Genomic DNA, 27,472 nt, shown 5'->3' with positions numbered 1-27,472 from the left:
CACATATTACATGAATTCACAAGTAAAAACTATACTAAGTGGTAAGGTCAATATTGCTGACTTATCTCATATGGGACACATGTATGATTTAACATCTTCAATGATGTGTTTTGTGGGGGGAAGGGAAGGGAAGGGAAGGGGAGGGAAGGGGAGAGAGGGAAAAGGGGGGGGGGGGAGAGTTGGAGAGAGAGAGAGAGAGAGAGAGAGAGAGAGAGAGAGAGAGAGAGAGAGCAGACTGAAGAGTACAGCTGAAGAGTAGCTGAAGAGTAGACAGATGACGGGCTGTGTTCCTATATTCCTTTCCATATTATGATTCTGGGCAAGGAAGTCATTGCACAGTTGAAAATCAAGTGATTTCTTGGGCGACGTATAAAAGTCCTCAGCCTATTGGATGCCAACCATGTTAAAAGCCTAATGCTGTCAACCACGATGGGGCCATCATTTATGTACTACTGTACTACCTGATGCTTCAATGCCAGCGACATTGAGGAAGTCTTGAAGTTGGTACTGTAGTAGTTTCATCAGAGCAAGTCGAATCACACACCATGAGTAACTGTTGGGGTTACAGTGTTCAGTATTGTCTTCCCTCACGACTGTCTCCTTCCCAGTGACTGACCCTTCAAATACATCTTCCTCCTCATCAAGTTCCTCTACATCACTCTCTGCGGAATCTGCTGAATCATAATCCACTTGTGATGCTTCTGCTGGCAACTGTGGCTGCAAATAAACACAGGCTTTTTAGAAACACACTCAGGAAAAGTACACTCACATCTTAGGCAAAATTATAAATGCTATTAAGCCAATGAAAAAAAAGTTGAATATCTTTTTTGCTCCTTTTGGGAGTTCATTAAAAACTGCCGGCATTTTAACTGTTTCTTCTTCTTTAAGTGGAAGTTATCCCTTCCTGCATTCATGCCCAATTCATTGTAGCTCTCTGTTTCTAACAAAAGTCCTTCACATCAACAGGAAGTAAACTCCACATATAATTCCTTTATAATTGTGGAAGAGTGTGTGTGTGTGTGTGTGTGTGTGTATGTGTGTGTGTGTGTGTGTGTGTGTGTGTGTGTGTGTGAATAAATTAGCAGAAATTAACAGATGCATATATTGATTGCAGCAGATTAGGTCCTTTTGTTTCTGGTGAATAAATTAAGGGATCTTCTGAACAGAGTATTCAGAATATCTGAGGATATTTAGAACCAGAAATATGCATCAAAAATGGAAAAAATAAAACACTGCAATATGGTGGTAAAATAGAGAGCATCCATGTATTTGAAAGACTAGTACTGAAGTACTAATTAGAAAAATAGAAGTGCTAAAGAGATGATAAAAGAATTATGAGGAAAGTTTTTGTGCCATTGTGAAGCACACACACCTAGAAATTAAGAAGTAGTGAAAAAGTATATCGAAAAACAGAAAAAACCAACAAATAGAGTGAGGAAAAGAAGAAAGATATTTTTTGAACATTTCTACAGAATGAACAGCAGTAGCTTAACAAAACAGATGAAATATCTCCAAGACAGAAATTAACAACTAGTAGGGCCCAAGAACTAAAAAAAGATTTAAAAATACACAACATCACAGAAGCAAAAGTGACAAATAGAATTGTTTTAAGAAGGAATGGATTTACAATAGGAAGATTCCAAGAAGAAGCCTTAAAAGAAATAAATTTGCTTCTGAGAGGGAGTGCTACAGTGGCAGCCATTCATAGAGAATAACTGTCTGCTTGCATGTCAGTCAACAGTAAATTATCACTCACAGTGCTAATATCTGAATAAGGTCTGATGTATAAAGGGTCGTGCCAATACAGAGCATCAGAAGCAGATGAATTACAGACAGAACACTTCCACAAATACAGAAAACAGGAAGGAAATAGGACAGATTTCTTCATTACATTCACTATCACAATTTAAAGGCTAGCTTTCAAATTCTGGCAAATGGTAAAGTAGAAAAAGAATTTTTGAACATACAATTTAAAAAAAGTTATAGTTATGCACTATTTAAATAACTTACCAATTTTATTCCTGCCTTATAAGCTTTGGACCATTTTGTGTAATAAAATTTAGTCTTAATTTTTTTGGATGCAAAAGGTGTCTTTCATTATATTAATTTAACATTACGAAAAATTAATTTCTTCAAGTCTTATTTTTACTGGAGAGAAACTGAGATATGTACTGCACAAATTGCTTTGCTCTCTTTACAGCAAAGACAATGAAATCTCATACATTAAAATAAAACAAAACATAAAATTTGCATACCTTCATAAGATAATAAGAGACCATTGACATTTCAGGTGACAGAAATTGTTCCCTGTACGTTGGTTTGTCTTCCTTCATACTTGGTGTACCTGGGGAACTGCCAAACTGACCAAGAAGCCGCATATTGAGGCGTACACGCTGCTTGGTAAGACTGGTCATTGTAGTCCACATGCTGCTCTCAGTATTTCCTGTGTTAACATCTTTGTCTACACTGCCTGTTTGAGACTGTAATATAAAAATACATCAGTATTAATGGTAATTCAATCTCAATGAAATTCAAAACAGAGTGTTTACACTTTGAATGGTACACATAGGAGACAAAATGATGCGGAATACATTGTATATTACCTAGAATTAAGTAAATGAAAAAAATTATAACAATAAGTAAAACTTGAAACAACATAAACTGCTGTTCACAAACAGCATTTGTCTCACAATTTCCTTCTCATTAAAATAAGAAATTTGATTAAATATAGCCAAAATTTGTTTAGGTCCATTTGATCCTTGCCAAGCCAGTTTTCTATGTGATAATAACAAATGTTTTACTATTCTATTTCATCAGTTTCTACATTTCGTTCCAGTTCCACAATCAAGTCACTTCTTTTTCATCTTGTTGCAGGATCAGCTGCCATTTATCTGCTTCTGCAGTTCTTTGTAGATATCTTAACTCCTCAAAGTGAGCATTTTGATGCACAGACTTGAATTATTTCTAGATATCAGCTTTTGTTTAATTTTCAAACAAGTACTGCCATTCTGTCCAAGAATCCTGCAATACCTGTGACATTTATCAAACATCTGTGATATTAATCAAACTATAAATAATGTATACACGGAGTTGTGGTCTTAAACAGCTTTGGAATTTTGGGTGAATATAGACAAAGCTACCCAATAAAAACTGGAAGAAACCAACTCATCTGGCAAGAAGCAAAAAAGATAGATAATGAGAATTTATTTAGACTGTGGACATATCTGAGATGAAACTGAACAACAAGTTCCTCACTTAAGAAAAAGAAGATTAAACAAATGAATATTAAAAGAGAAATTTAAAAAAAAAAAATGTTCACGCAAATAGCAGATGATGTTACAAGTGCGAAGAGAGCAACAGAAAAGAAAATCACAGAACGAACAAGCCAGTTATTACAGAAAAGGCAAGAGTTTGAAGCAAATTATAATAGAAACATAATAGAATTTGTCAAATTAACCAAACTACTTGGAAATTTTTCCACGAGGATGAGAGAACACAGATCATAAATTTGGGGAACACAAAAAACTGAATATGAAGAAGACAAACAGAAACTTACATTGAGTAGACACCAAATTACAATAATTGAGATCAAAGATGGCACAGTATCAAGAGAGAAAACTGTACACACATTCCAAGACTTCTTCAAACATCAGAACAGTTCAAGAAATGGACAAGAAGCACAAACCATTCAATAACTTAACAATGGAAATCTGGAAATAATTGAGGAAAACCTCTCAAGTGATCAGCAGAGTAATTAGTTCATTTAGGAATGATGTTTCAAAAATGTCCATATTTGTACAATTTACTTGTTGTTAGATAAGGAATAAAGAATGAGAACAGGCCTGTAGATGATGATGATTTAGTTAATGCTGGAAGTAAAGTAATACAAATAGAATTTGGAAAATTGGGTACAGAATGTTTATAGTGGACAATGGTTTCCCAAAACTGGAACAATGCTGTAGTAATTATTCTCCTACAGAACAAAAGAGATGGGCAAGAGAGAAAATATTATAGACGTATCGGCCACCTCTCAGTACTGTACAAGATATTCACCAAAGTTATCTTCAGTACCACTTTTTTTTAAAGTTACATTTTAAACAGGGGAAGGAACAAACTGGCTTTAGAAGAAGATACAGAATTACGGACCATTTGAAAGTCTAAGATGAAAGAGGGACTCAAATCAGTTATCACAGACCGCAATAAGGTAATACAAATTATCACAAAGCTTGAGAATTTTGTATGAACGTAGTTATTAGATGACAGCAAACTGGAGAAACAGAAAACTGAGACTGGCTTAAAACAGATCTGTGCAGGTGGTGGCCACAGCTCATACATGTTTGAGGAACGTCATTTTTGTGCAACAAAAACTAGTGCTAATAAAATGAATCTTTACTTGCTACTACCAGGTGTTTCAAAATTATTGTTATGGTATGGTTTTAAAGCTTTGTAGCCTTTATTATGTTCACCTAACAATTATAAATAATACATCAAATGAAAGAGCAACTCACACAGTTTTTCTTACAAATGCTCAATGTAAGAACCATTTGTCAGACAACACACACAGTCGACAGGTGGGTTCTTCCTAGACCTTCCTCAGCGTAACTGGAGTAATTGTTACAACAACTGCTTCAATCTTGCTTCTTAAGTGGGGTAGATCAGCTGGTAGCAGAGGCACAAACACATGATCTTTTATAACCTCTCAAAGGTAAAAATCACATGGTGTCAGACTGGGTGAACCTGAAGGCCATGCGAGACAAGCTCTGTCATCTGGCCACTTGTGGTCAATCAAGCAGCTGTGTACAACATTGTTTGACCAATCACATACTAATTTGTGCCAGTGAGGTGGTGCCATAATTCTAGCACATCAAGATAAGCAACACCAGTTACAGTTGCTTCCCCCAAAAAGAAAGGTCATATACTTCCCATTGGGATATGGCACAAAAAGGTATTCATTTTAGGCGAGTCTCTCTGCAACTGTAGCATCTCTGGGGATTTGTTGACGCTCCAGATGTGAGTATTATCTGTGTTCACATATCCACTTAGAGGAAATGTCAACTCATCACTGACAATGACATGATATAGAAACCCTTCATTGTTATGCAGCAACATTTTCTTTGCAAAGTTTGCATGTAAACTGCAGTCTGTGGGCTTTAGAGCTTGTAACAACTGAAAATGATAAGGATGTAGTTGTGAACATCGTAAGTCTCCTAACAGATGTCACTGAAATCGCTAATTTGCAGTTAGCCTTCAGAACTGATTTCTTGATACTATGCGTGAAAGATTCTCTCACTTGTTCAACTTGTTCTTCAATAAGTCTAACTCTTCCCATACTCTTCCTTGCATATTCGTGCAAACAGATACACAAATACAACTGTTTGATTTGATCTTTCGTTTGAAATATTACATATAGTTGTATGTTGAATGTAATAAATGCTGCATAACCTCAAAACCCTGACACTCTTGTTGAAACACCCAGTAATTTCTATCGAGCTGATCATCATCAGGCAAAACAAAACTGAAACTTCCTTTCAGATTAAAACTGTGTGCCGGACCGAGACTCGAACTTGGGACCTTTGCCTTTCACAGGCAAGTGTACTTGCCCACGAAAGGCAAAGGAATTAATGGAAAATCTTTCAAAAGTGAAAGTTCACTGATACACAGCAACAGTAAGGAAGAAATTAAGCTGTTCCTTACAGTACAAGTGCCACAAAACATATTGTTAACATAGTATACTAGTGTAAGTAATTCATTATGTAAGAAGTTTATAAACAACATGTTTGTATAGTATTGCAAATAATTTGCACTGACCTGACTGGAGCTAGCACTTGCCACTTTTAAAAGCTTCTTCACACCACCACCAAATAAAGTTGCCCAAGTTGTGCTACTAAACTTCTGCCCAGCAAGACGGTAAAGAATGAGGGCATCACACGTGGAGAGTGCATACACCATCAGGCTCATGTATGTTGCAACAAATGCTTCACAAAGCAACACATTTAATCGTGGAGTGTCTTCGTCTTTTTCTCTTGCAAGCAGAGCTCGCAAATTGGTCACACCTAGTAAATTAAAGTTTACCACATAAATACAAACTTACTTTAGCTATCATCACTGTAATAACAATTTCCTATCTAAATTAGGCCAATTTGAGGTATGGATTAAATCTGGAAGCAGGATTACTTTTGTGGATGAAACAATGAAAATTTAAATACTTTGATTTAGTGTCTTTGTGTTGGATTCAGGTCCTTAGTATAGTTAATGCATTGTTTACATGCATCAAAATAGGCCACTTTCTACATTTTTAAAATTTACTGGAAATTAATTGTGAAGGAAGAACACAGTTCTTGATAAATCAAGTTTAAACACACACACACACACACACACACACACACACACACACACACACACACACACACACACACACTCTGGGAGGGGTGGGAGATGGGGGGCAGGACGTGGGGAATGACTTACCAAGCGGGAAAGCGCCAGTAGACAGGCACAATAAAATAACACACACACAAAATTTCTAGGTTTCGCAACCAACAGTTGCTTCTTCAGGAAAGAGGGAAGGAGAGGGAAAGACAAAAGGATGTGGGTTTTAAGGGAGAGGGTAAGGAGTCATTCCAATACCGGGAGCGGAAAGACTTACCTTACGGGGAAAAAAGGACAGGTTTACACTCGCATGCGCGCGCGCGCGCCCACACACACACACACACACACACACACACACACGCAGACATTTTCGGATGGATATGTGTGTGTGTGTGTGTGTGTGAGAGAGAGAGAGAGAGAGAGAGAGAGAGAGAGAGAGAGAGAGAGAGAGAACACCTGTCCTTTTTTCCCCCTAAGGTAAGTCATCCTTGTAACCATAGATGCCACTTCCCTATACACAAATATCCTGCACGTCCAGGGCCTCGCTGCAATGGAGCACTTCCTTTCACGCCGATCACCTGCCACCCTACCTAAAACCTCTTTCCTCGTCACCTTAGCCAGCTTCATCCTGACCCACAACTTCTTCACTTTTGAAGGCCAGACATACCAACAATTAAAGGGAACAGCCATGGGTACCAGGATGGCCCCTTCGTATGCCAACCTATTTATGGGTCGCTTAGAGGAAGCCTTCTTGGTTACCCAAGCCTGCCAACCCAAAGTTTGGTACAGATTTATTGATGACATCTTCATGATCTGGACTCACAGTGAAGAACAACTCCAGAATTTCCTCTCCAACCTCAACTCCTTTGGTTCCATCAGATTCACCTGGTCCTACTCCAAATCCCATGCCACTTTCCTAGACGTTGACCTCCATCTGTCCAATGGCCAGCTGCACACATCCGTCCACATCATGGGTACCAGGATGGCCCCTTCGTATGCCAACCTATTTATGGGTCGCTTAGAGGAAGCCTTCTTGGTTACCCAAGCCTGCCAACCCAAAGTTTGGTACAGATTTATTGATGACATCTTCATGATCTGGACTCACAGTGAAGAACAACTCCAGAATTTCCTCTCCAACCTCAACTCCTTTGGTTCCATCAGATTCACCTGGTCCTACTCCAAATCCCATGCCACTTTCCTAGACGTTGACCTCCATCTGTCCAATGGCCAGCTGCACACATCCGTCCACATCAAACCCACCAACAAGCAACAGTACCTCCATTATGACAGCTGCCACCCATTCCATATCAAACGGTCCCTTCCCTACAGCCTAGGCCTTCGTGGCAAACGAATCTGCTCCAGTCCTGAATCCCTCAACCATTACACCAACAACCTGAAAACAGCTTTCGCATCCCGTAACTACCCTCCCAACCTGGTACAGAAGCAGATAACCAGAGCCACTTCTTCATCCCCTCAAACCCAGAACCTCTCACAGAAGAACCCCAAAAGTGCCCCACTTGTGACAGAATACTTCCCGGGACTGGATCAGACCTTGAATGTGGCTCTCCAGCAGGGATACGACTTCCTAAAATCCTGCCCCGAAATGAGATCCATCCTTCATGAAATCCTCCCCACTCCACCAAGAGTGTCTTTCCGCCGTCCACCTAACCTTCGTAACCTCTTGGTTCATCCCTATGAAATCCCCAAACCACCTTCCCTACCCTCTGGCTCCTACCCTTGCAACCGCCCCCAGTGTAAAACCTGTCCTATGCACCCTCCCACCACCACCTACTCCAGTCCTGTAACCCGGAAGGTGTACACGATCAAAGGCAGAGCCACGTGTGAAAGCACCCACCTGATTTACCAACTGATCTGCCTACACTGTGATGCTTTCTATGTGGGAATGACCAGCAACAAACTGTCCATTTGCATGAATGGACACAGGCAGACAGTGTTTGTTGGTAATGAGGATCACCCTGTGGCTAAACATGCTTTGGTGCACGGCCAGCACATCTTGGCACAGTGTTACACCGTCCGAGTTATCTGGATACTTCCCACCAACACCAACCTGTCCGAACTCCGGAGATGGGAACTTGCCCTTCAATATATCCTCTCTTCTCGTTATCCAGCAGGCCTCAATCTCCGCTAATTTCAAGTTGCCGCCACTCATATCTCACCTGTCTTTCAACAACATCTTTGCCTCCACACTTCCGCCTCGACTTACATCTCTGCCCTTTAAATATGTCTGCTTGTGTCTGTGTATGTATGGATGTGTGTGTGTGTGTGTGTGTGTGTGTGTGTGTGTGTGTGTGTGTGTGTGCGCGTGCGCGAGCATATACCTATCCTTTTTTCCCCCTAAGGTAAGTCTTTCCGTTCCCGGTATTGGAATGACTCCTTACCCTCTCCCTTAAAACCCATATCCTTTCGTCTTTCCTTTTCCTTCCCTCTTTCCTGTGTTTGTGCGTTTTATTTATTGTGCCTATCTACCGGTGCTTTCACGCTTGGTAAATCTTGGAATCTTTGTTTTTAATATATATATATACTGTGTATGTGCGGATGGATATGTGTGTGTGTGTGCGCGAGTGTACACCTGTCCTTTTTTTCCCCTAAGGGAAGTCTTTCCGCTCCCGGGATTGGAATGACTCCTTACCCTCTCCCTTAAAACCCACATCCTTTCATTTTTTCCCTCTCCCTCCCTCTTTCCCGACGAAGCAACTGCCAGTTGCGAAAGCTCGTAATTCTGTGTGTGTGTTTGTGTGTTTTGTTCATGTGCCTGTCTGCCGGCGCTTTCCCGCTTGGTAAGTCTTGGAATCTTTGTTTTTAATATATATATATATATATATATATATATATATATATAGGAATCTTTGTTTTTAATATATATATATATATATATATATATAGGAATCTTTGTTTTATATACGCAACCGATGGTTGCTTCTTCAGGAAGGAGAGGGAAAGTGGAAAGGATGTGGGTTTTAAGGGAGAGGGTAAGGAGTCATTCCAATCCCGGGAGCGGAAAGACTTCCCTTAGGGGGAAAAAAAGGACAGGTGTACACTCGCGCACGCACACACACACACACACACACACACACACACACACACACACGCGCGCGCACGCACACATATCCATCCGCACATACACAGACACAAGCAGACATATTTAGGCAAAGGTAAGAGCAGAGATCTTACCCTCTCCCTTAAAACCCACATCCTTTCGTCTTTCCCTCTCCTTCCTGAAGAAGCAACCATCGGTTGCGAAAGCTAGTAATTCTGTGTGTGTGTTTGTGTGTTTTGTTCTTGTGCCTGTCTGCTGGCGTTTTCCCGCTTGGTAAGTCTTGGAATATTTGTTTTTAATATATTTTTCCCATGTGGAAGTTATAAAAAGAAACTTCCACATAGGAAAAATATATTAAAAACAAAGATTCCAAGACTTACCAAGCGGGAAAGCGCCGGCAGACAGGCACAATGAACAAAACACACAAACACACAAACAGAATTACTAGCTTTCACAACCGATGGTTGCTTCTTCAGGAAGGAGAGGGAAAGACGTAAGGAAGTGTAAGTCTTGGAATCTTAAGAAGAATGTGGGCAATATGACGTGAATGGCACGTAAATATAAAAATGGAGTGTCATGACCTGTTTATTAAGCGTATCTCCAGTATGATGCATTTGGTTGATATTTAATAACACAATCATAGAGATAACGTTAACATGATGTTTGGCACATACAGAACACACAAGATGTGTGGCATCATATAAAGCATAATTTCTGCTTCACAGAAAAAAGTGATCTCCACAAGGCACAAAACAGGCATTTTAAAACTTTTAAATTCATTAAAAATGTAATAACAAAATGAAAATAAAAGTGGGAAATTTTTGATTAGTTGAGAAGTCTGATGAACCAGGATTTGAAATTTTCTCAGTTGGACCATTGGCATATAAATCTTACCTGCCTTTGAAGCTTTAACCTGCCATCAGATCCACTCCATTCCTTCCAATCTGTGGCAATGGTGAATTCTCACACCATAGTATCCCTCCTTTCAGAGACGCAACTTAGTCTGAGGGAAAAGTCTGTAAGTTTGGAAGAAATGGAGAGGACCTAGACCATGCTGAAGCTCTGATTTTATAATTTTTAGGCTGTTTCATGAGAAGAGACCTACCAACCAAAGATACATCACCACATGCAAGTTGCAGTTTGGCCCGCATTTCTGCTCATCACCAAAGGTCAATCCAATAAATATGCCACAAAAGAAATTCCCATTTGGTGTGGATTTGAGAAATTTTAGAAGTTAGTAGTATTGGACAACTGTCCATCTGCAATATTAAGTTCCGGCAATAACTAAGCATAATGAGCAGTGTGTGGATAGTTCTGGCTCTAAATAAATCAATTGATATCCATTGATATAGACTGATATTAAGTAGTGCTTTTGGAGGATCTTTCAAAATGAGTACTGAAAATGAGCAGTCTAGACAACACATAGGACAATAGTGAAAAATAAAATATGCTACGCAGGGTATGATGAAATAACTCTAAAGAATTTTTCTTGCTCTTAATCCACTTTTGATCATAATCATCATCTCTGAATTGAAGCTGGCACAGTATTGGTTGCACAAACTTAGTTCACACTCAACATGTGAAGACCGATAGAAGCAATCTTAATTTGGGAATGTCTTTACGGTTGCACTCACCGCCCGCCATAAAGTAAAATGTCAACTTTGTTTGGGCAGACAAAATTATGAGATAGAAATGCTGGCCAGTACTTATCTTCAAGAGTAATGTTAGTGCCACTGGTAGATTCATACAAAAGTACATACACTATTCTGGCTTTCAAAACTAATGCTTCATCCTCAAGGACAAAAAGAGGGATAAATTGGGAAAGGTAAAAAGGAAGGACAGGTCACCCTGATCACAGGATGAGAGGTACTTACCTGTTGTGAGGCCAAGTGATATGGAAGAGGTTCACAGAGTATGAGATACTATCTTTCCCCAATTTATCCCTCTATTTCTCCTTGAGGATGAAACGTTAGTTTTGAAACCCAGGATAGTGTATGTACTTTTGTATGCATCTACCAGCGGCACTAACATTACTCTTGAAGATAAGTACTGGCCAGCATTTCTATTTCATAATGTTGTGGCATACATATGCAATATGTTAAAAATCAAAGCAGAACCTCTCTATGTCCAGTAATATGGGATAGCGAGCTGAAAATAGAGAGAGCATATTTACTACTAAACGCACAGGAGGTTAGTGCGAAGGAAAACTGTGGACTTGGAATAACACTTACATTAACACAGGAAGAAAAGAAAAAGAATTGGATGGATGTGAATAAGCATGAATGTTGGGGCTTTGTAGATGCTAGGTGAGGGGGCATCATGTAAGAAAGTAAAATAAAATGACAAAGAATAAAAATTCAATGGTCAATCAGTGTACTAGAAAAAAATTAGCAACATGAATAATAATAATAATAATAATAATAATAATAATAATAATAATAATAATGCCAATGAAGAAAAAGGATTGTATCAGAAATTCAGAGTATGGTGGAAGTATAATAGACATAAATAAAAGTTGAGCAGAGAGCAAGCAAATGGGCAATAAAGTAACCTAAGAGTGTTAGCTGTGTAGGTGTGGATAGGTACCCCAATCTCCACAGTTTAGCAGACACACCTCTTTCACATTGTTATTACAGTTAATATCATCTACAAATATCTGTGTAATACCAGTTAAGTAGCTGATTTAGGCACTGGGAAAAGGAACAGATGAGAACGTATATCACGGCAGTGCAGATGACAAACCACAGAGTATATACAGGAAAATGTTTCACAGATAGTCTGAGGGATGCAACATGCCTGGTACTAAATTTGTTAATTCATGATAAGAACATTGGTTTCATAACATTAGGATGGAAGTACAAGAAACAACATACTACACACCTGGCCATTTTGCAGGTTGTGTTGTAACTTGTAGAGGCTCATCGCTGCTGTAGCGCCGACGTCGACTGTGTCCAGCAATCAGGTGACTACTAGTGTAGACTGAATTAAGACGTACCAACGATTCCAACCCAGAGCTCTGGTAGCTTTAAAACAGACAAGCACTAATAGACACATGAAAGAAACCCTAAACAAGCACAGATTATAGGGTAAACTTGTTATATTTATGATTAAATGCTTTGCTCTAATAGCAGCTGCCACTTTATAAAGAACTCACGTAACACAACTGTCAAATCTCTACAATAGAAAATTCAGAATGGAATAATGACACCATTATGAAAAGAATACATTGCTACTGACCATATAATGGAAATGTTGAGCTGCCTTTCCTCCAAACCTTTCTCCCAATCCGAAACCTCTGTCCCATCCAAAGGCCTCACCTTCAGCCCCACTCCCAGGTTCAACCAAACTGCCCTTGTCAAAGATTTACTGTCCTACACTCGTAGTATTTGTTTTTAATATATTTTTCCCATGTGGAAGTTTCTTTATATATATATATATATATATATATATATATATATATATATATATATATAAAAAAACAAAGATTCCAAGACTTACCAAGCGGGAAATTCTGTGTGTGTGTTTGTGTGTTTTGTTCATGTGCCTGTCTGCCGGCGCTTTCTTTATGTGTGTGTATGTGTGTGCGAGTGTACACCTGTCCTTTTTTTTCCCCTAAGGGAAGTCTTTCCGCTCCCGGGATTGGAATGACTCCTTACCCTCTCCCTTAAAACCCACATCCTTTCGTCTTTCCCTCTCCTTCCTGAAGAAGCAACCATCGGTTGCGAAAGCTAGCAATTCTGTGTGTGTGTTTGTGTGTTTTGTTAATGTGCCTGTCTGCCGGCGCTTTCCCGCTTGGTAAGTCTTGGAATCTTTGTTTTTAGTGTGTGTGTGTGTGTGTGTGTGTGTGTGTGTGTGTGTGTGTGTGTGTGGTTTCAAAATTAGAACACTTCTGGGGTAAAAGCTTACTTGTTTACCAGTCTTCTTCTTGTGTCTGTCCGCAACTCAACATTTTCTATATGGTGAGACGCAATCTATCCTTTTCATAATATTGTCAAATCTCTACAATACACTGTCACAGAATACATGTTATTCTTTCATCATTAATGTATGGTCCATCACTGACTCGTCAGTCTCACTTTTTAAATTGATATACATTTTATTAATAATATTATAAGTAAGAATACTTCATGGCCACAATGCAAACTAAGCCATAGCACAGAACTTATTCATGGCCAAAAATTTATATTCTAATACTACATGTACGTATAACAATTGGTAGAAATAGAGACAACACAAATGTAGCTCTCAAATCAAACAGATGAAAGATATCATTTACTTCTTACAGAGAATGTAGCATCTGCAAATGGAGATGGTACTAACACATACTGGAACCGTCTAAAATTTAAAATGGATATGTTACCTACATAAATTTGATGAAATATTACACACACCAAGTGTGCTTTTTATTTTATTTGCACAAGTGTAAAGTTATTTCAAATCCATATTACTTCAATTGCCATAAGTACCAAAATTTCTTTTAGCCATGTTTCCTGTTGCCAAAACATGTCAATTAAATCTAATCATTCATAGATTTATGATCAACTCAATGACTAAACGATGCAATTTTAGTTTTTTTTTTTTTTTTAATTTAATATTGAACTCAATATTCTTTTCTGTTCGATGAACATTTGAGCTTACCTCTTAATGTTCGGCATGCAGCCACACTTTACATAACAAATTAAGTTAATAACCTACGAGTCAAATTGTTCCATGTAATTAAAACATATTGAGCAAGTCACCCATGGATCACATACTGTCTGACTACAGTTAACTGTATACTATTCACATTTAGAAGGTATATGCAACAGTTAATGCTGGTAACAATCCAACTGGTATAAATATTCATCTTATCAAATAATAAGTTTCTTGTACAACAAACCTGTCGAGATGTTGCTTCACGATGAATGTGTCAGAGTCACAAAGTGACTGATATATACATGCTGACAATGCAATAGCCAGATCACGCAAAACAAATACTTCACGGAAGTTTGTGTGGGAGGGAGTAGGTGGCCTGCGGATCTCGATTATTGTCTGAAGAATATCATGTGCCAGGGCCTGTTGGGAGCAAAGAAAATTAAATAAATGTAATTATTAAGGTCAAGAACATGTAAGTTAGATACTCAAATACAAATTTACAGGTTAATTTAGGTACTTCCAAATTTCAAACAGGTACTGTACTACTATCCTTAGTTGTAAATAATTGGTTGCAATGGAGAAATTCTGGGTGGTGGCAGTGGTGGGTGGGGGGTAGAAGAGAGGGGGTGGGGGGAATTTCATGGAGAGGAGACATTACAGGCCTGTTGGATGAACAAAAATCCTTGATCTTCTTCATGGAGGGGTAAAGAAAAGTAAACATGTTTCACATAAGTTACTCTGAAACATTTCTATTGGACAGAACTGTTAATGACACACGAGATGGACAAAAAGCTACTTAACTGCTCACGTTTTAAGGAGAATAAAAATGAGAACAAGGATGGACTTGAAACGCAGGAGAACAAAGGAAATACAATACTTAACAATGAAACTGTGCCTGCTTTTTTGCTGCAGCACTGCTTGAGCACAGAGATATATTATTTGATGTGTCAATTCAGAGCTAGGAAGTTGAAAGCCTAAGAAAATATAGGCAATATTTGGAACACCTTGAAAACGCTGACCATGTAACACAGTTATTCTGAAGTGTTAGATGTTTCATTCAGTTTTCCTCATCACCACTATCATCATCAAGACATTTGATTCACAAGTTATATCTACACTCTGAATACATACACTATGTGAACAAAAGTATCCACACACTCCCAAAAACAGACATTTTTCATATTACGTGCATTATGCTGCCAGATACTGTCAGGTACTCCATATCACAAACCTCAGTAGTCATTAAACATCATGAGAGAGCAGAATTGGGTGCTCCATGGAACACACCAACTTCAAACATGGTCAGGTGATGGGGTGTCACTTGTGTGATATGTCTCCACGCACTATTTCCACACTTATAAATATCCCTAGGTCCACTGTTTCCAATGTGATAGTGAAGTGGAAATGTAAAGGGACAAGTACAGCACAAAAGCTTACAGGCCGACCTCGTCTGTTGACTGACAGACTGCCGACAGTTGGAGAGAGTCGTACCGTGTAATAAGCACAGACCATCACACGGGAATTCCAAATTGCATCAGGATCCACTGTAAGTACTATGACAGTTAGACAGGAGGTGAGAAAACTTGGAGTTCATGGTCGAACAGCTGCTCGTAAGCCACACATCACACCAGTAACTGCCAAACAACACCTCACTTGGTGTAATGAACATAAACAATAGATAATTGAACCGTGGAAAAACGTTGTGTGGAGTGATGAATCACGGTACACAATGTGGCAATCCGATGGCAGGATGTGGGTATGGTGAATGCCCAGTGAATGTCATCTGCCAGTGTGTGTAGAGCCGAACAGTAAAATTCAGAGGCGGTGGTGTTATGGTGTGGTCGGGTTTTTCATGAAGGGGGCTTGTACCCCTTGTTGTCCCACAGGGTTAGGTCTTAGGTCCTTTACTGTTCTTGATATACATTAATGACTTACCATTCCATACTGATGAAGATGCAAAGTTAGTTCTTTTTGCTGATGATACAAGTATAGTAATAACATCCGAAAACCAAGAACTAAGTGATGTAATTGTAAATGATGTTTTTCACAAAATTATTAAGTGGTTCTCAGCAAACGGACTCTCTTTAAATTTTTATAAAACACAGTATATACAGTTCCGTACAGTAAATGGCACAACTCCAGTAATAAATATAGACTTTGAACAGAAGTCTGTAGCTACGGTAGAATTTTCAAAATTTTTAGGTGTTTCCATTGATGAGAGGTTAAACTGGAAGCAACACATTGATGGTCTGCTGAAACGTCTGAGTTCATCTACGTATGCTATTAGGGTTATTGCAAATTTTGGTGATAAGAATCTCAGTAAATTAGCTTACTATGCCTACTTTCATTCACTGCTTTCGTATGGCATCATATTCTGGGGTAATTCATCGTTGAGTAGGAAAGTATTCATTGCTCAAAAACGTGTAATCAGAATAATTGCTGGAGCCCACCCATGGTCATCCTGCAGACATATATTTAAGTATCTAGGGATCCTCACAGTAACCTCACAGTATATATATTCACTTATGAAATTTGTTGTTAATAATCCAACCCAGTTCAAAAGTAATAGCAGTGTGCATAGCTATAACACCAGGAGAAAGGATGATCTTTACTATGCAGGGTTAAATCTGACTTTGGCACAGAAAGGGGTAAATTATGCTGCACAAAAGTCTTTGGTCACCTACCAAACAGCATCAAAAGCCTGACAGATAGTCAACCAACATTTAAAAATAAATTAAAAGAATTTCTAGATAACAACTTCTTCTACTCTTTGGCTGAATTTTTAGATATAAATTTAGGGAGAGAAAAAAAAAAAAACTAACTTAAACATTAGTGTCATGCAATATTTTGTGTAATGTAATATCGTGTACAGACATCTTTCATTAACCTGACACGTTCCACATCATTACGCAGTGTCGTATTCATGATCTATGGAACAAGTATTAATCTAATCTAATCTGTTGTTTTGCATGGCACTATCACAGCACAGGCCTACATTGATGCTTTAAGCACCTTTTCGCTTCCCACTGTTGAAGAGCAATTCAGAGATAGAAATTGCATCTTTCAACATGCTCGAGCACCTGTTCATAAAGCACGGCCTGTCGCGGAGTGGTTACATGACAATAACACCCCTGTAACAGACAGGTCTGCACAGACTCCTGACCTGAATCATATAAAACACCTTTGGGGTGTTTTTGGAATTCCAACTTCGTGCCAGGCCTCACCGACCGACATCAATATCTCTCCTCATTGGAGCACTCTGTGAAGAATCAACTACTATTCCCCAAGAAATCTTCCAGCACCTAATTGAAAGCATGTCTGCAAGAGTGGAAGCTGTCATCAAGGTTGAGGGTAGGCCAATGCCGTATTGAATTCCAGCTTTACCGATGGAGGGCACCATGAACTTTTAAGTAATTTTCAGTCAAGAGTCCGGATACTTTTGATCACTCAGTATATCTTATTTCCCTCAAATATCTGTCCCTCTGCTATACCTGACAATTGCATCCACATATGCAAAAAGTTACCAATCAAAATTCACTCTCAGTATTTGAATGACATTAAGAACATAAAATTCTTTACAATATTTGGTTGGTGTCAGAAAGTTATCATGGATTCTCATCAATTCTATGTACTGTACAGAGAAAGTGATTTATGAATTTTCACGGTCACCTTAATGTTTTACTGTTGGACAAGTACACATGTAATAAAATGAAAATATACTTACTAAATGGTGTGAATTTACTGAATAAAGAACCATAAGTTTTGCTTAAGTATTTTTCAGAGGAGGTGAACCACGAAGTTCACAAGCAATTGCTTAAAAATTCATTCTTAATTAAATTCAGATGAATGCCAAGAAGCTTATTTAAATATCATCATGACCAGTTTCTTGAATTTCCTTGAAAAATTTTAGGAGGCAAATCTTTAATTATATCACTATGAGTAATAATGTTACATAAAGCAAAAGCTCTTCTCACTTTGAAATCAGAGGCATTTTACTAACTTTTTTGCAATGTTCAGTCACAATGAACTTTAATTCAACATGCCACTCCTCGTGTGATAAGAAACATTCATTATGCGCCTGCCAAAAAGGTTTCATTTTCAGCACCAAAAGGAAAATAAATAAGTTATCACCTTTCAGCCGCCTGTTCGCTTACCTGCAACAGCCGAACAGGGTCGCCAACGACAGTCTTGTTAGACGCAACACTAGCAGATAAAAGAGGGAGTGTTGTTGGAAACGGAAGTGGTGATAACAACGTCTGCTGACTCTTGTCTTGCTGAAGCTCCTGCAGCAGCAGAACAAGCTCCATTCGCACTGATGCCAGTCCACCACCACTGGCGCCATGCAGGCTACAGTAACTCTGTAGTGTTCGCAAGAGTGTTTCATTGGCTGCAATGAAAATGATGGATTAATTTATTAAGCAGTACCTGTATCTTTTTGTATCAAAGCATTTAAAATTTAAGAGAAACGTTGTTATGTATCTAAATGATTAATAATGTCTCAGTATCTAAGGCAGAAACAGGAACAAAGACTTCAAATTAACTCCTCTGAAAGAAACATTTATATCCCATGCAGCAAGCAAAGCAATTTTTTTTTTTGTAATTGTTTAACAGGCGTGCACAAGAAACAAAGTGAAAACTGTGTATGAGAAGGGAAAGTCACGACGCACTATTTTTACGAACTGTCTTCTGATTTTATGCAGCCAAGAATTTGTCATAAAACCTATTAAAACATATATATGATTATGTAAATTCATGGATGGTTAGAAAATAGTAATCTCTTACTCGTTATTTACTTCCACCACTAACTGCAAAGACGAAAGGATGAAAGTATGATGGTATTAGCACTTATCTTTTCATTCTTCAGCACAAAGATGAAATCACAAAAAGACACTGATAAGAAATATGTGCACACTGTAAAACTTCCTCTCAACCTAAAGAAGAATTTTAAGTTATGCAGTTTCACATCTACACTTAATGATACTCTGTCCTGTCAATCATCATTTTCAATCTTATACTAAAATAATTGCATTTCTATCATTCACATTGCTAACTACCAATTTCCCATGTGAATTAAATCAAAAGGAGAACTCACTTGAAAAAAGTATAAAATCTGGTGACGTTTACTTATAGTCTTCTGCTTTCTACCCTTACCGAACACATCCCTCTTTTTTTTCTCTGACAAAGGACTTGACAGTTCCAAAAGCTAAGATTTTTTTTACTTGAACGTAAGTACTGGCTTGTCATTCTGTCTCCTGGTAAATTTATGATATTCTGTGTGAATGGTTCTCCTGCACTGGAATTCACCTTCCAGTAACAGCAGCTTTATGAAATGCAAGAGAGATAAAGCAAATTTCAAACTTAGCTCAGATTAATTTAATGCAATCACTGACATGCTAGCAATATTAACAGGATTTTACAAAATTACACAGCTTTACAGCCTATCCAAAGACTATACAACAACAATCACAGTTTACGTTCTTCAAATCAATATAGAATTAGGGCAATTACTAATTAGGCAGAGGAAGGAGTACAGGATAGCCAATGGGATTAAGAAAACCTAGATATTTAGCTACAAGTGAATTTTGCGTTTCTGTATCATAAAGGTTTTAGCAACAGGGATTGCAACTTGACTGTGGAACCTGTGTGTTGTCCCTTTATGACAATGGGGAAATGCTGACTAGACAGGAATTTCTTCTTCTGGGCAACAGAAGGCATTGGTGGCAAGGGAAAAATGGTTTAACACCTGATTGCATAATGCTCGTACAAAAATTTTTGTGTACTGCACCTGAGAAAAGCTGCTGGTTGCATGATAGTAAGATTCTTCTCTTCTCCATACAATGATGTGCACAACTTAAAGATGAAAGTAACTTTAGCAAGATGTGTCACTACCAAGTAACACCGCCCATGAAACTTGGACCTTTCACATAACGAGCTGCAACAGTACAGTACAGTACAGTACAGTACAGTAGGTAACTGGAAGAAATACACAATGGAATAAACAGAAATGACAGTTTTATTTAAAGACTATAATTACACTTAAGTTGCTGTAATTTATGACGTTCCCCTGGACATTACAAAGGTGGAATGTGATCCAGAATAGAGTGTGTGATCACCACAGATGGAAATACATGCTCTGCAATGCACTCCCACACTAACCACTATGTTGGTAAGTACTTCTTGTGTTGGAGCATTCCATTACTCCACCAGTGTGGTTGACAACTGCTGGGTGTTCATTGGTGCCTGCAGACCTGCTGCAATATGTCTACCTGATGCATCTCACACATGCTTGACGGAATATAAGTTGGAGGAATTGGCAGGCCACTCAATTCACCAAATATCTTCTCTTCCCAAGAGCTCTTACATTTGCGCAGTTTAATGGGGTCACGCATTGTCATCCAGCGAAAACGAAGTCAGGCTTGAATGCACACCTGAAAAGAGCACATGCTGAAGGAGTATAGTGTCAGAATAACATTGATCTGTGAGTGTGCTGTGTTTAAAGATCTGGAGGTTAGTACACCCACGAAATTTTATGCCTCCCCACACCATAACAGCTGGACTACCAAAATGATCATGTTTGACAATGATCCTGGTTCCATTACAGACTGTAATAGATTCAGAAACATTGTCGAACATGATTGTTTTGATGGTCCAGCTGTTGTGATGTGAGGAGGCATAATATTGTTTGGGTGTACTGACCTCCAAATGTTTGTACACCGTACACTCACAGATCAATGTTATTGTAACACTGTATTCATTCCCCATGTGTGTTTTTTTCACAGGTACATTTGGCACTGGCTTCACTGTAATGGATTACAGTGCATGATCAAATCGAACAGTATAGGTGAAGGGAACTTCTGGAATGAGAAGGTATTCGGTGAAGTGACGGCCTTCCCTTTCACCCAACTTAAATCCTGTTGAATAGGTGTGGGATACACTGGGGAGACATATTGTAGCACTTCTACTTGCATCAATGATCATCCAGCAGTTGTCAACTGTGCTGGTGGAGCAATGGCAAGGCCTACAACAAGAACTCCTGAGCCATCTTGTAGCCAGCATGGGAGCAAGTTGCAGAGATCACACTGCTGTCTGTGGTGATCACATACACTATTAAGAATCACGTCCCACCTTGCACGATTTCTACAGGACCATCATGAACCGTGGTGACTACAGTGTAATTATTGTCTTTGAATAAAATGTCATTTCTGTTCATCTCGTTGCATATTTCTTTCAATTACCTTCTGTATTATATCGGAGTATTTATTTTTATGTAAGGTCTAACATTCACTGGGCTATGTCACTTGGCAGTGACATGTCTTGTGAAAGTTACTTTCATTCTTAAGTTTCGCACACCAGTTTATGCGGCTTATCTGTAACACTGTGAGGTATCCTGATGACGATATTGATTATGATTTTGGTTTGTGGGGTTCAACGGTGTGATTATTAGCACCCATACAAATTCTCAATCTTTTCACTGCGCATTCTTGAAATTTTCCTGAATGGTGATGAAATGATGATGACAACACAAACACGCAGGCCCTGGGCAGAAAAAATCCCTGACATGCCTGGGAATCTAACATGGGATTCCATGGTCCAGAGGCAACAATGATAACCACTAGAATATGAGCAGCAGACTGCAATGCATACTTTCTTTGGGCATTCAAACAATGGAAAAACCAGGATGGAATGTAACAATATTATGGAGATGCTGAGTCGCAGATAGGCACAACAGAATGTGTGTGTGTGTGTGTGTGTGTGTGTGTGTGTGTGTGTGTGTGTGTGTGTGTGCGCGCGCACTTGCTTTGTCCAATTCTGAAGAAGTCCTTTTGGCCCAAGAGTTACTTGTTTAACAATCTGATGTATTATGGGTAGTAATCCATTCTTTTCATAACATGGTCAAAAGAAATAATGACGTTTATTCTGTTCTATGGGCTTTCTCTAGCGATACCCAAGTGCACATATAAGCTGCGAGTACTACTCTTTGTTCTGGTCATGAAGCCATTTCTTCACTGTGCCAATTCTCTCTTTATCTTCAAAATGTCTTCCACGAATGGCATTCTTTACTGGTCCTAACAAGTAGAAGTCTGATGGAGCTAGGTCAGGACTCTAGGGCAAATTGGTTAGCACTGTACAACTCTGTTTAGTGATATGTTCGAAGGTTCTCAAACTTTTATAAGGCCGAGCATTGTCATGTTGAATCAATCACCTGGCTTGTTACAAGGCTGAAGTTGCCGGAAGCACTTTTTGACTTTTGTTAGTGTGTTCCCATATGGACAGATAATAAACCACTTCAGTTGTAAATAGTTTTATAGGTTCAATTATGACCAGTTTTGGACGATTATAAGCCGATCTTAAGGTGAACAAGACTCCAGTAAGAAAATGGAAAACTATAAGAGACCGTATACCACTTAACACGTTTGTTATAATAATAGTGGGAATTCACTGCCCAGCTGGGAATCTGAAGTTGATAAGGTCAGGTAAGTCATTATGAAACATGAGTGTCATAACAGATAATCAACAAAATTATGTAAAGAAGTGAGGATCAAGCTGACATCTGCAAGTAAAGTTGAGATATGGTATGATGCTATGGTACAAGCCAACTCTGCACAGAAACTGGCAACCATTGTATAGCAAGGGAAAGTTAAGAAGCCATCTAGTGGCGAATAGCTTCAGAGCTGACTACGCCGATTGTTAGCAAATGGTAGATACAAATACGTACGTGATTAAACAATGGTTAGATGTACACTGTAAAGAAACAATTAACAAAAAATAATTATAATGTGAAAACTATGTAAACATTAAATATAGTGATAATTGAGTATCCACCAGGAGAAATAGTACCAGCTGGCAATGACAATTAAAGGAACGTGTAGCTGTCTTGTGCCCGCAACCTGGTGGCCAGTGTGCGGCTGCCACATGCCTCATGGTGTAAGTTCTCTTACATTGTTCATTGATTTTCTCTTAGTTTTTTTCCTCTGACTGGTCACGACTTTACGTAATTTTGTTGATTATCTGTTGCGACAGCTGTGTTTCATCCTGACTAAGCTGAACATATCAATTTCATAATTACAGTTAGTCAGTGAATTCCCACTACTAACAACAAACAAGCGTTGAACGGTATATAATCTCTTATTATAGTTTCTCCATTTTCTTACTACAGTCTTGTTCAGCTGAAGATGGACTTATAACCGCATGAAACCGATCGAACTGAACCAATAAAACTATTTACAGCCGAGGTGGTTTATTACATTATTCTACGATACTCAGCTTCATATATCCTGTTAAACAAATGTTATGTTCCCATATTGTTCAAAATTAATGGTGCTGCCTCTCAGCATTAACAAGCTGCATCTTGACATGTGTGACAGACGCAGATGACCTCTCCGAACAATCCATATACTTTCACAACAAGCAACAACAATGATCATAATAAATTCGAGAAGACTTCAATGGCAAGCCATCAAAGAATAACTGGTTCAACAATATTCATGGAGAAGCCATTTGGCAGGAGATGAAGGGAAGACCCAGAATAAAATGGATACACGATATTGAACTATGTACAACACAATGGTCATAAATAATTGGCAGGAAGTAGCACAAGATGGAAGCATTTGGAGGTAATATTGACATGGGAGCTTCAAGTCCCACAGAAGACAAGAAGAAGAAGAAGAAGAAGAAGAAGAAGAAAGGAATAAAGAAAACGAGGCAATTTTCAAAAGAACATTTAATTCCTTTAAAAAACAAAAACTTCTTTTAATTTTTAAATTCTCAAATGTTCATGAGCCTCTGCTCTGAAAACGGTACAATATCAATTTTGAGTATTGGAAATTAAAAGTTTGTACACAATTTATGAGCTACCTTATTAAATTTATGTCATGTTTTTGTTGATTGTGGTGTTCTTCAGTCCAAACACTGGTTTGATGAAGCTGTCCTAAGGTATTCGGAGCAAGTGTCTTCATGTTCATGTAATTACTGGAACGTACATCCTGTTGACCTACTAATGCTTCTCAAACCTTGGTCTCCTTTCAGAATTTTCACCCAACACAATTCCCTCACAACTAAACTAATTAGTCCTTGATGCTTCAGCATGCATCATATCAAACAAGCACTTCTTTTACACAAAGTGTGTTATGAATTTCGTTTCTCCCTCGTTCACTTTGATGCCTCTTCTTCAGTCATCCAGTCTACCCATTTAATTTTCAGTATTCTTCTGTAGCAAAACACCTCAAAAGCTTCCATTCCCTTCTTGCCTGTAGTGTTTACTGTTCAGGTTTCATTTCCATACAAAGCTATTTCCACATAAATACCTTGAGAAAAGACTGCCAAACAATAAACTTATTTTAGGTGCTAATGAACTCATTTCTTCAGAAACCCTTTTCTTGGAACTGCTGTCTGCATTTTATAGCTCCTCTATGCCAACCATTACATGTTATTTTGCTGCCCAAATAGCAAAATTTACCTACCATCTTTAATCTCTCATTCAGTAATCCAATTCCCCATCGTCACTTGATTTAATTCCACTGCATTTAATTATCCTTGTTTCCGTTGATGTTCATCTTACTTTTTCAAGACACTATCCACTGTTTTCAATTGATCTTCCAACTCCTTTGCTGTCTCTTATAGAACTAGAACATCGGCAAACAAAGTTTTTATTTTTTCTTCCTTTCCAAATTTCTGATTGGTTTTCTTTACTTCTTGGTCAACATATATACTGGATAAAATTAGGGACATGCTAAAACATTCCTGATTCAACTAATGCTTCCCTCTCAGGCCATTCAATGGTTATAATTGCAGTCTACTATCTGACCCCTGCTACCTTCAGAGTTTCAAAGACTATAGTCCGTTCAACATTGTCAAAAATTGTCTCTAAATTTACAAATGCTATAAACTTAAGTTTGACTTCTTCAATCTATCTTCTAGGATAAGATGAATTGTCTCTTATGTTCCCGCACATTTCTGTAACTCAAACTGATTTTCTTTGAGGATGACTTCTGCCAGACTTCCCATTAAACTGTCAATAATTCATGTTCCAATTTTACAGTAATGACTTGAAATTTGGTGGTTCAGTGATGTCCACCCCTGTCAGGACTTGATTTCACTGGACATGAAATGATTACATTCTTCTCGAAATCTGGTGGTACTGATAGGAGCCTACACAAATTCCTATTTCCTTAGACCTACTACATTACTCTTATTTGATATTCTGTTGTGGCCCATCAACTGACATAAGCAAGCCTGTTCTGTATACCACTCTGATTCACTGATTTCCACTGTTTCAGACCTCAATCTACGTATTTTCCTTTTTAAATTCCTTAAATCACCTATCCGATTAAAGGAGCTAACATTCTACACTCCTACCTATGTATTTCTTCTGATGAGAATATCCTCCTGAGTAGCTGTGGCCGAAGATCCGAATGGAGGACTATTTTACCTGCAAAATATTTTAACCAACAGGATATCATCACTGCTAAACCAAACAGCAGAGCTGCAGGTCCTCTGAAAAAGAAATGGCTGTAATCCCCTACCCTGATTTCAGTTTTTCACAGAACCAAGACAGCAAGGCCAAGGTGGCTAATGTTACAAATCCAGATCAGCCAATCAATTTTATGATGTTCCTAGCCAGGAACAATAGTTCATTTTGACACTCAATTATTTCACTTCTGATCTGCAGTCAGTGACTGGAATGGAACCTTTCATGTGAGCCTCTTTATGTATTGCATTCAGCAATTTTACACAAGTATAGATCTGGAGAGCAGATGTAATTCGAAGACAAAGGATAGCAAAATGGTTTTTTCTAAAATAACAATTTACTTGCTATGCAAAAGTGCAGTAACTTTACTAACAGAAATCTCTTGTCAGAAATGGAAATAAAATCTAGCTGGATGCCACAAACATTTGGTTTGCACCAAAGTAGGAGGTTTCATCCTCCATAAATAAAAATTTGCAAACTGATACTTTCTTACAGCCCCCCCCCCCACACACACGACGTCTATTTATGAACAATGAAATAATTAAAATTTATTTATAATATACAAGTCATGTGTTTTACACAATCACAGTCATTTTACGTCTTGCGATGTCATTGCAAAGCAATTTACAGTTGTAATTCATTGTCAGAAGATTTGACACACAAATAAATTCCTCACGTACAAGAGGCTAAATCAGTTACTTGACCTATCATGTGGAATGGTAAGCAACAGGGTATTTTGTCAGCTAAATGGTAACTTAAGTTTGTCAGAAACAAATAACTCAAACGTACAAAACGTACAAAAACATAAAGCAAGTGGAAGTCAAAAAGTAAAGATAATAGCACTTATAGTGACTTTTTGTCAGATAATATTAGTAACAACACTAGTTTATATTTTCATCATTTGCGGCCTCAAATCAATGCTCAACTTATTCCAACTCCACAAAATTCTTGTCAATAAGCACACAAATACTAATTTTCAGAAATAAATATATATATACACTTTACTAGTAATTTTCTTAGTCAAAATTAAGTGTCAGCAAAGAGTCTTCTAACTTTGTTAAGTGTATAATTGACAAAGCAAATCTTAATTTTTGACTTCCTCTTACTAAAAAAATGCGATATTCTTTGCATAGTTTGAAGATTTGTCTTTCCTGAGAAATTTTGATTCATTTAGTGTCATATTACCTTTCAACCATTTTTTTCTTTTCGCAGCTCGTTGCACCTTAGCTTCAAAATCCATCTTCTCAGCCATAAGGATTTCATGAAGTGTGGGTTTTTCCCCAGGACGCATCATTGTTGGAGTTGAATTATGTTCCCGTATATCTTGGCTCGCTTCGATTATGCCCTCATCTATATTCATACCATGCAACATATAAAGGGTAAACAGCATTCAGTGGGAAGGAATGGACTGTGCATGTGAAATGCACCTGTACAGTTAATCTGTGTTTTAGCAAGGTCCTAAATTAATAAGCAAAGGAGTATAAAAGCTCTCATAACTGACAGGAGTAGTAACTGAAGGTACAACTAATAGAATCACATTCCAAAAACATTTAATGGTTAGTAAATTTCACAATTCATAACATGAGGTAAAGCTTTTATGTTAAATTTATTAATCATCTAGCTAATAACAGTGAATTTAATGGTTTATAGCAAACAACACTAGTGAAACACAAGCAAAATGCTTTACTATGTAACCCATAGCTGAGAAATAAAAACAAGCTTCAGTACTCTGTAACTGAAGAAAAGCCTCAAGAAATTTTATAAACTGTTTTGGCCTTTGATAAATATAATTTTGGAATAAAATGTGATAATACGACCTTACAATTCACAGTTGTAAATTTCATGATAAATCTTCATTTTCTGCTGACGTCTATGACATATTAACAAAGTTTTTGTCAGATCTTTTGTTATCTACCAAACCAAGTTGGGGCTTGGGGGTTTGCCTT

At 38.1% G+C, this 27,472-nt stretch overlaps 1 protein-coding gene across 4 annotated transcripts in view; it reads right to left on the bottom strand.

The window, feature by feature from the left end:
- Window positions 1-27,472, bottom strand: part of LOC126281225 (dmX-like protein 2) — a 313,079-nt gene that overhangs the window by 88,826 nt on the left and 196,781 nt on the right. For all 4 annotated transcript variants that reach the window (XM_049979978.1, XM_049979982.1, XM_049979980.1 and 1 more), the window contains exons 42-48: window positions 26,712-26,876; window positions 18,214-18,446; window positions 14,304-14,479; window positions 12,305-12,447; window positions 5,809-6,053; window positions 2,256-2,480; window positions 462-717 (exon numbers count right to left, since the gene is read on the bottom strand). In XM_049979978.1, coding sequence (XP_049835935.1) covers window positions 462-717; window positions 2,256-2,480; window positions 5,809-6,053; window positions 12,305-12,447; window positions 14,304-14,479; window positions 18,214-18,446; window positions 26,712-26,876 — 1,443 coding nt within the window. The remainder of the gene's footprint in view (window positions 1-461; window positions 718-2,255; window positions 2,481-5,808; window positions 6,054-12,304; window positions 12,448-14,303; window positions 14,480-18,213; window positions 18,447-26,711; window positions 26,877-27,472) is intronic.

This window comes from Schistocerca gregaria, chromosome 7 (assembly GCF_023897955.1).
Source record: "Schistocerca gregaria isolate iqSchGreg1 chromosome 7, iqSchGreg1.2, whole genome shotgun sequence".
NCBI classification, from domain to species: Eukaryota; Metazoa; Arthropoda; class Insecta; order Orthoptera; family Acrididae; genus Schistocerca; species Schistocerca gregaria.
This window is presented reverse-complemented; position numbering and strand designations above follow the sequence as displayed.